Genomic DNA, 9,760 nt, shown 5'->3' on the forward strand with positions numbered 1-9,760 from the left:
CAAACATTGGGGTTTATATTTTAAAGAATTAGGCCTAAATATCATCTTTTTCATGACTCGATCCTATATTTACTAGGACTAGTTCCGGATGAACTCTGAACTGTCACTTCCGTGTTATGAGGGGAGGCACATGACAGACGAATTATTGTTTTAGTGTTTGTTTCTCGCTATTACACATAAAAGAAATGACGATAATGTGGATGGAGTGCACATAATTGAACATATTCTGTGGATGGATAGAGATATGTGGAAAAAACTTTGAAAATCTCTACTAATAACTTGATGATTAGCTGACCATGTCCATCATCCAAGTGAAGGGAAGCGGGGGCAGTGTAGCTGCAGACCGATCGCCGTTTTATGGTGGACGAGTGCCCCCCGAAATCAAAGCCATCAGCAAACCTTTGGCAAAAATTGAAAAGCAAACGTTTAGAAAATTATTGCAAAGTAAGATGAAAATGATTAAAACGACTGTAAATATATGTTGACATGTAACGGGTACGGCAACTCCACTGTCCGAAATTGAACTGAAAGTGTGTCGAAATATGTCTTTATTACCAATAATTCATGCCCTATAAGTGGTGCACCCTTACTTTAGTATAAAACTCCAGTATAAATGTAAGGTTCCAGCATTATTTATAATCCACATGTGAAAATTGATTTATAATGAAACTGGGAAGGCTCTTGCAAAATAGGGAGGGTTGACAGGTAATCAAAGTCGTATATGTTATATGCGTCTCTGGTTACAGTATACAAAAATAGGGATCTATGTCAATCAATCTATTTGCAAAAATAGGGAAGGTAGTTAAACAGGTATGTGTGTTATAGGATACAGCATGTATGCCAAAATAGGGTAGACTGGTATGTGTATAACAATATGGAGTGTTTAGTAGTGTGTATCAGGGACGTATAATACAATGTATTATACGTATGTATGTTCCAGTTTACACAAAAATAAGAAGGGTTCACTTCATTTATGTTTTGAAAGGAGGAGGTCAGTGTGTACACAGTTTTAACTATGGTTTCTGTTACTCAGGTGGGAAAGCATGCTTGTTTGGCTCGGTTGCATCCTCGATACTCCATGGGTTATGATCACTTTTGCTCTCTAGACCCCTGGATTTATTTATTTTATTCTAACAGGTTTTACGTCCACTATTACAACCTTTCTATTCACCCTTGTAACATGTCATGGAAAATTTGAAGGCACAAGTGAAGAAATCTGATTGGTTCCAGGAGAAAAAAACTGGCTGATGCGCTTCTTTTGAAGATAACAAATGAGCAATGCCCAACTTCAAAGCCATTATAATATACCATTGTGTGACTTCAAGATTCCTTTGATGTACACTAGTTTTCTAGCCTTGTCCACAAGGTGTTGCCCATGGGACCTTCAATTTAGCCAGGACATGTTCCAGGAGTACAGAGAGCAAAAGTGGTCATAACCGCTGGAGTATCAAGGATAGCTTCGTTGATTGTCATGGATTATCATGCCAGAGACCCAAGTTGGATTCCTGTTAGGGCACTCAACAGGAATGTGTTGTTATAAAACTTTGACCCTTAGTCACTTTGTTTTAATTTGACCTCTGTGCACTTTTCTTTTCAGTGATTGTTTCCTCCATGGAAGGAAAAGAAGTTGATGGTAGTCTGCTGAAAGAATTAGAACAAGACATTTTCACCAAGGAAGTGTTGAGTATCGTTTACACTGGTTTATACTCACTACTGAGGCGTGCTATTCGACTGCCTCTCACAACGTTAAAACCAGAGGTAAGGTTTATTGTGTAAAAACCATGATAAAACCAGAGGTTACATTTATTGTGTAATACCTATGTTAAAACCAGATTTAAAGTTTACATTGTGATGCCTATGATAAAATCAGAGGTAAATTTACTTTTAAGATAAAACTAGAGGTTACATTTATTGTGTGACACCTAATGTTAAAACTAGATTTAAAGTGTACCCTGAGAGGTCAGCTATGTTGACCTTGAAAAATAGTTCTGCCCATAAAATACACTATGCAGAAAACGCGAATGCCGTGGAATGTTCCGTTACTGAGAAATTGCGACTTTTCTGAAAAACACACCTTTGGCTGAGAGGCGTTGACCTTGTTTTCGGGCACCCAAACCTGTGACGTCATAAGTTCAACGCTTTTGTTGATGCAGCCACATTGTCTTTACTGTGCTACATGTGATTGTGATCTATTTTGGGATTTTCCGTGGTAATTTCTTTGTTTATTTACGTGAAAGTACTTCACATCTTCGCAATATCTAAGGTAGTGAACAAGGGGTCGGTGAATTAGCGCTCATAACTCATAATCACACCTGTGCCAGGTTAGGTAATTAGCACCTCTGTGGCTGGAAAAAACGATGGTGACACCTGTGAGGCAACACGCCTGTCGGCTAACAACAGACACGTACCAGTGCTAGGGTAAAAACCAGTCAAATAATTGTTTAAACTTCTAAAACATCAAATTTTTATTATTAACACAGCGGAGGGTGTTATAGTTGGTTGTTGACACCCTATCTATATATATCCATAGTGCTACGAAAATTCCCCGGAAAGAAAAATTCCCCTCGGACGAAACTTCTTCGGTAAGAAAATTCCCGACACCTCGTGAATGTATGCATGGTCTTGCACAAACACGATTTCCCGACGTCAGAAATTGTTGATCGAGACTTGAAGATAGTAAAATTAGTCCAAAACCACACCCAATTTTATTTTGTTTCTTTGAAACGACGATTCACTGTTCGACTACTATCGCGACTACTGGTGAGACCCAGTGAAGTACGTGCCAATCTATGTTGCCCAAGCGATCGTCACTTTTCGAAGGGTCATTTTCCTCCTCACTTGATACATCGTCTTGTAATTCCAGTTCAAATCGGTAGGGCTGGATTCCGTCTTCAGACATATCATTCACACCATAATCAGACTCCTCAAAACTCATGCTCAAATCGCTCTCAGTTGCGGTGTCGTTGTCACTGTCAGTCATGTTGACTGCCATTTCTGTTGAACTTATGACGTCACGAGTAGAAGAGCCTCGATTCCGCGGAAATGACGATTCGGCTGATTAGGTCTGGGCGGACAGGTGAAAATTTGAGCTTTAATAACTCGACACTGGGGCGACGGATTTTGACGGGGTTTTCATCATTATTATTTTTACGGCATTCTTAACATTATATTTAAATATAAAATTACTCTCAGGGTACACTTTAAAGTTTAGATGGGGGATTAGCATTATCTCCCTTGATGTAGGATTTACAAATCTCCCTTGGTTGGAAATTTGAACTTTGACCTTGTTTTAAATTAACAAAATCATGAAATTTGAGAGTAAGAATTTGCATGCCTTTGATTTTACAGATGTTCAAGGAGGACATTAAAGAATTAAAGTAAGTATTTCTAATCTGTCTGTTTGTTCATGTAAAGTGATTTGTTAGCTCACCAACCAGGAAGGTGTCAGCTTTAAACTTGAGATACTTTCTAGGAAAACCAGAAGATGCCAGGACATGATTTTTGGGCTGTAGCATGTAGAGAACAAAAGTCACCAAATTTGTTCAGTGAATGATCTTGACCCATCTTTAAGGTCACAGAATCAAATATGATCAGCTATTTAGATAACTTCTCAGTAACCAAGAGGCCATTTATCATGATTTTGGGCCAGTTGTATGCTAGGAGGACAGGCTACCATATTCATGGAAATTAATTACTTTGACCCACTTTCAAGGTTACAGGGGTCAAAAGTGTTAAAAGTCTTTGAAAAAAATGCTTCTCAATTTAACAAGTAGTATGCTTGGTTGAAGGGCTTTTTAGTTTGTTTAAATAAATGACCTTGACCAACTTTCAAGGGAACAGTGGTCAGATGTCTTCAATTTTAAACAGCTGCTCTCTGTAATAACCAGGAGGCTCAATGTACAATGTACTGATATTAGGCCTATAGCATTCTGAATTGAATGTTCCAAATTTGTGCAAATTAATTAAAGGTGTGTGTTAGATGTGTTGAAATGTTCAAACAACGTCTCCATAGCCAATTGACTTTGGATGAAAGGTTATATTATTTTCATCACATGCAATATTCATTTTGTGAAGAAATGATACAATGTTTATTATGATCATAGAAATTAACAAAATGGCTTCTTTATATCATGTCAACTCTGTGTGAGCTGCAGAACAACCGAGTAATCAAATCACATCTTGCTTTTATCACTATGTTTATTCTTGACCCATTAAGTGATGCTTAATTGGTTGTGTTCAATTCCTTTCAGTATACCTGAAGCGTTTCACAGCGATCTCGCAAGTGTGATATTTGGTTCAAGGTAAGTCACTATTTGTATATTACTAAGTGTGTCATATGTATAATGAAAGGTAGTAAATTAATGTAAACAACTGCATCAGTATGATATATGTTTTCTGAATGGTACCATCCTTAAATCATATTTCGATTGTCTGACATTTTGCTAGAATGTGGATCAATTCAAGCAGGTTCTGTAATGTTTGCTTTGAATGCTACCTCACATTGACTTGAAGTATTTTTTTGAAGGGGTCCACAGATTAATGCACATTGTCTGGAGAAGAGACCTCGACTGCCTAAGTTATGCTGTCTGAAATGGAGAGTTGATGTAGCGATATCTACAAGGTAGGTTAATACATCACAGTGCAGAACATCTGACAAGGCTCCAACACACACAAGGCAATATAGCAGGACATACACCAATATTACAGTGCAATTTCTTTGACAAGGCTCCCACACATACACCAAGATTATGGGGCAATTACTTCGACAAGGCTCCCACATAAACACCAATATTACCGGGCCATTTCTCTAACAAGGCTCCCACACATACACCAATATTACAGGGCAATTACCCAGACAAGGCTCCCACACATACACCAATATTACAGGGCAAATACTCTGACCAGGCTATTGCATATACATCATATTACAGGTGAGTTACCTCTCCTTTTTAGCCTACCATCTGATCTAACAATTTTTGTTATCACTACTTCTTGAGAAATAATGATAAGGAAAATAAAATGGCTAACAGGCAGCCTTCTTGGATTTTGACTTTGCAAGATTGTTATTGCTATTTCTCGAGAAGTACTAGATGGATCTTTCTTAAATTTCTTATTTAGATTCCCTTTAGTTACTAGTTGTGCTGGTTAGATTTTTAGTCTGATCAGAAACACAAGTTGGCAGAAAGGTGGCCATCTTAGATTTTGACTTCGAAAGATTGTTATCACTATTTCTTGAGGACTACTCTATAGATCTTTCTCAATTTTCATTTTATCTACTGTGTGACTGTTATATCTACTGTGTAACTGTTATATCTACCATAGCTACTGTTATATCTACTGTGTAACTGTTATATCTACTGTGTGACTGTTATATCTGATGTGTGACTTATATATCTACCATAGTTACTGTTATATCTACTGTGTGACTGTTATATCTACCATAGTTACTGTTATATCTACTGTGTGACTGTCATATCTACCATAGTTACTGTTATATCTACTGTGTAACTGTTATATCTACTGTGTGACTGTTATATCTGCTGTGTGACTGTTATATCTACCATAGTTACTGTTATATCTACTGTGTGACTGTTATATCTACTTTGTGATTGTTATATCTACTGTGTGACTGTTATATCTACTTTGTGACTGTTATATCTACTGTGTGACTGTTATATCTACCAGTTACTGTTATATATACTGTGTAACTGTTATATCTACTGTGTGACTGTTATATCTACTGTGTGACTGTTATATCTACTTTGTGACTGTTATATCCACTGTGTGACTGTTATATCTACTTTGTGACTGTTATATCTACTGTGTGACTGTTATATCTACCAGTTACTGTTATATATACTGTGTAACTGTTATATCTACTGTGTGACTGTTATATCTACTTTGTGACTGTTATATCCACTGTGTGACTGTTATATCTACTTTGTGACTGTTATATCCACTGTGTGACTGTTATATCTACTTTGTGACTGTTATATCTACTGTGTGACTGTTATATCTACTGTGTGACTGTTATATCTACCAAAGTTACTGTTATATCTGCTGCTTGACTTCTGACCAATTTATATCTTCTGTTTATTTTTTCAGTGTTTTAAACAGAGTTTTGGAACCAAGTATTCTTATGGAAATGACCCTTAGTGATGGCAAAATACATACTTTTGAGGTAATTCCATATTTTTTAATATTTAGCATGCCTGTGTTATTTTTACAATGTACAATGTATATGACTTTCACAAACAAAGGTATTTTCATGTGTTGTTAGTAAATAACTTGGGCTAAAAACTAAAATTTTGTACACACATAAACTATAAATTAGCTGAAAACAAGTTCAAGTATACTCATATCTAAAGGATATCCCTTGGAATTAATATGTTGTCTGTGAACTACAGAAGTTAGCCCTGGTGTGCTTTTAGGCTTGTTATAATTTTGGCACGCATGCGTTTTGATGTTGACATATCTCTGCATCTGAAGTGAGGACCATTTTAATTGTTTTTGTTCATTGAATGTCCTGAGATAAATAAAGATTAGCCATTGTTTTGGTATCAATTTAATATGGAACTTTTTCTGAGAAAGTTACATGATATGAAAAGTGAATTAGCCAAAGCTAAAGTAAAATAAAGGTAAAAGTAACAAGTATCGGGCCTTTAAAATTACATATTTTTTGGCTTTAAAAGTAAAGTGTATTGGGGTCTTACAAGTACTATATTAGAGCCTTATGGGTTATGTATATTGTGCTTTACCATTATGTACATTGGGGGTTTAAAAGATGTATATATTGGGGCACAAATTGGGGCTTTCAGGGTAGGGTAAATGGAACATTAAAAGTTATGTACATTGTAGCTTTAAAGGTTTCAAATATATTGGTGCTTTAAAATTGAAAAGGCCATGTTGGGAGTTAAAAATAACAATATATTAGGGCTGTAAAATTAACCCAAATTATTGCTTCAATGTTAGCATAAACAGCACATTAAAAGTTATGCATAATGAGGCTGTTAAAGTTTCAAATATGTTTGGGCTTTAAAGTTAGATATATTGGGATCTTAAAAGTGATGTATCATGGCCTTTGAAAATAACATTGAAAGTGATTAAATTTGTTATAACCTATAAACGACTGCTAACAACTTTTTTAGAAGTTTGGTCTTCATTGGGGATCTTTTCCCTTGGTTTCTAAGTTTGTTTTTTTGAGGCATTAATCTTGGATCTTACTCAAATTCCATATGTATGGTCATCTTGGTCTCTTGAATTTTTTGTCTGATCGAAAGTGAAAATGGCTGACAGGTGACCATTTTGGATTTCGACCTTGAAAGTTTGTTGGCACTATTTCTTGAAAAGTACTCCATGTATATTTCTGATATTTCATTTTATTCCCTTGTTGTTGTGCCATCTTGGATTTGACAGTTAAAGTTGGTTATCAGTATTTTTTAAGAGAAATTTGGAAAGTTCAGAGGAAAGATGAAGAAAGATGAGGAAAGAAGGGTAAACATCAAGCTTTTAAAGAACAAATTATTGTCCAACAATGGTCGGTGCCAAGATCATTTTAATAATTTTCTGTGGCAATTTCTTCTATCAGATTTAGACGTATCTTATAGCACTAATTTTTCTATTGGTGCATTGACTTAATGAGTTTTGGAATAATTGTCTTGTGTTCTTTTTATGCTCCCTAAAACTTTTCGGCGGAGCATATAATCACCGCCTTGTCTCTCCATCCATTCATGTCTGGAGCATAACTTTGTCCACAGTTTAGCAAGGATCGTAAAACTTGTTGTATCAACCCACCAATAACAGAGTTACTGTCCTTTGTTAAAATTTCATGTCCGTAGAATACCGAATTCAGGCCTGCAACATTAATTATAGAATTATTGCTCTTTGAAAAATATAGTGTCCTGTAAGGTCATTTTCAGGGAGCATTTATCAGTTTCACTGATACTCATGTTGTCTAGATCCTCCCCATCAGTTTTCAACCAATTTCTTCCAAAATCCGTATACTTTGCTACTCCATATGGTTGTGCTTTCTCTGACATTTTGATGAGAAATTATAGTTTCATTTGCATGTCTATACTTAAATGAATGTCCATGTAATATGATTGTTAAATAATTTGATAAGCCACTCGGCTAAAGGCTCATGACATTTATCAAATTATTGAATTTATTCCATAGTTCCATTGACAAGTATAGGATTCTATTTACCATATAATTCATATATTTCAACTCCGTATGTTTTTCACTGCCAGGACAATAATGTGTGGTCATCAAGACACAACTTCTTAATGACTTTACAATAGTGTTAGTATGCAGAGTCTAACAATATTTGTGATATGACTGTATAAGACACAGGTCAGTTATGTAATAAAATGTATTGCCCTGTAAGGTTGATTGGGTGTATAATGCCCATAGTATTCTTGTTTGTATTTTACTTGACAACTGTACAGTCATCCTTTCTTTTTTCTTCTTTTAATAGGTTCCTGTTGCCAAATTTCATGAACTGCGATACAATGTAGCTTTTGTTCTGAAAGAAATAGAAGACTTGGAAAAGCGAAGTATTCTCAAAATCAAAGATTAATGCTCTGGACATGAACCTTACACATATTTTAAACAACATGTTCCTGTAATCTTGGAAACTGGAATAGACACTGAAAGTTAGAATTTACAAATCTATATATCAACATTTGTGGATGTCATTAATAAAACTGATTATACTTATTTACAAATTATTGCTGGTGTTGGCACATACACAAGTTATGTAATCTTACAAAATATTGATGACAAGCTGTAGTGATACCTAACAAGAGGTTGATAACCAGCTGTAGTGATACCTCACAAGGGGTTGATGACCAGCTGTAGTGATACCTAACAAGAGGTTGATAACCAGCTGTAGTGATACCTCACAAGGGGTTGATGACCAGCTGTAGTGATACCTCACAAGAGGTTGATGACAAGCTGTAGTGATACCTAACAAGAGGTTTACAACCAGCTGTAGTGATACCTCACAAGGGGTTGATGACCAGCTATAGTGATACCTCACAAGAGGTTGATAACCAGCTGTAGTGATACCTCACAAGGGGTTGATGACCAGCTGTAGTGATACCTCACAACGGGTTGGTGACCAGCAGTAGTGATACCTAATAAGAGGTTGATGACCAGCTGTAGTGATACCTCAACGTATTGTTGAACAGCTGTAGTGATACCTCACAAGGGATTGGTGACCAGTTGTAGTGATATCTCACAAGGGGTTGGTGACCAGCTGTAGTGATACCTCACAAGAGGTTGATGACAAGCTGTAGTGATACCTAACAAGAGGTTTACGACCAGCTGTAGTGATACCTAACAAGAGGTTGATAACCAGCTGTAGTGATACCTCACAAGGGGTTGATGACCAGCTGTAGTGATACCTCACAAGAGGTTGATGACAAGCTGTAGTGATACCTAACAAGAGGTTTACAACCAGCTGTAGTGATACCTCACAAGGGGTTGATGACCAGCTATAGTGATACCTCACAAGAGGTTGATAACCAGCTGTAGTGATACCTCACAAGGGGTTGATGACCAGCTGTAGTGATACCTCACAACGGGTTGGTGACCAGCAGTAGTGATACCTAATAAGAGGTTGATGACCAGCTGTAGTGATACCTCAACGTATTGTTGAACAGCTGTAGTGATACCTCACAAGGGGTTGGTGACCAGCTGTAGTGATACCTCACAAGGGGTTGGTGACCAGCTGTAGTGATACCTCACAAGAGGTTGG

General features: G+C 36.6%; 1 protein-coding gene across 1 annotated transcript; it reads left to right on the top strand.

The window, feature by feature from the left end:
* Positions 1 to 123: 123 nt before the first annotated feature.
* LOC132545159 (COMM domain-containing protein 5-like) lies at positions 124 to 8,718 on the top strand. Its single transcript, XM_060208836.1, has 7 exons — positions 124 to 444; positions 1,598 to 1,758; positions 3,349 to 3,377; positions 4,251 to 4,301; positions 4,526 to 4,621; positions 6,106 to 6,181; positions 8,477 to 8,718. Exons 1-7 carry the CDS (start codon positions 297 to 299, stop codon positions 8,576 to 8,578), a joined length of 663 nt encoding a protein of 220 aa, XP_060064819.1. The 5' UTR covers positions 124 to 296; the 3' UTR covers positions 8,579 to 8,718.
* Positions 8,719 to 9,760: the final 1,042 nt, after the last annotated feature.

The sequence above is a fragment of the Ylistrum balloti genome, unplaced genomic scaffold (assembly GCF_031769215.1).
Source record: "Ylistrum balloti isolate Yb309-2 unplaced genomic scaffold, AGI_CSIRO_Ybal_v1 Utg369830, whole genome shotgun sequence".
Taxonomy (NCBI): Eukaryota; Metazoa; Mollusca; class Bivalvia; order Pectinida; family Pectinidae; genus Ylistrum; species Ylistrum balloti.

Coding starts and splice junctions, on each gene's coding strand:
- LOC132545159 (XM_060208836.1), top strand. CDS start 297: ATGTCCATCATCCAAGTGAAGGGAAGCGGGGGCAGTGTAGCTGCAGAC. Junction 1,759..3,348: donor TCACAACGTTAAAACCAGAG/GTAAGGTTTATT, acceptor TTGATTTTACAG/ATGTTCAAGGAGGACATTAA. Junction 4,622..6,105: donor GATGTAGCGATATCTACAAG/GTAGGTTAATAC, acceptor TTATTTTTTCAG/TGTTTTAAACAGAGTTTTGG.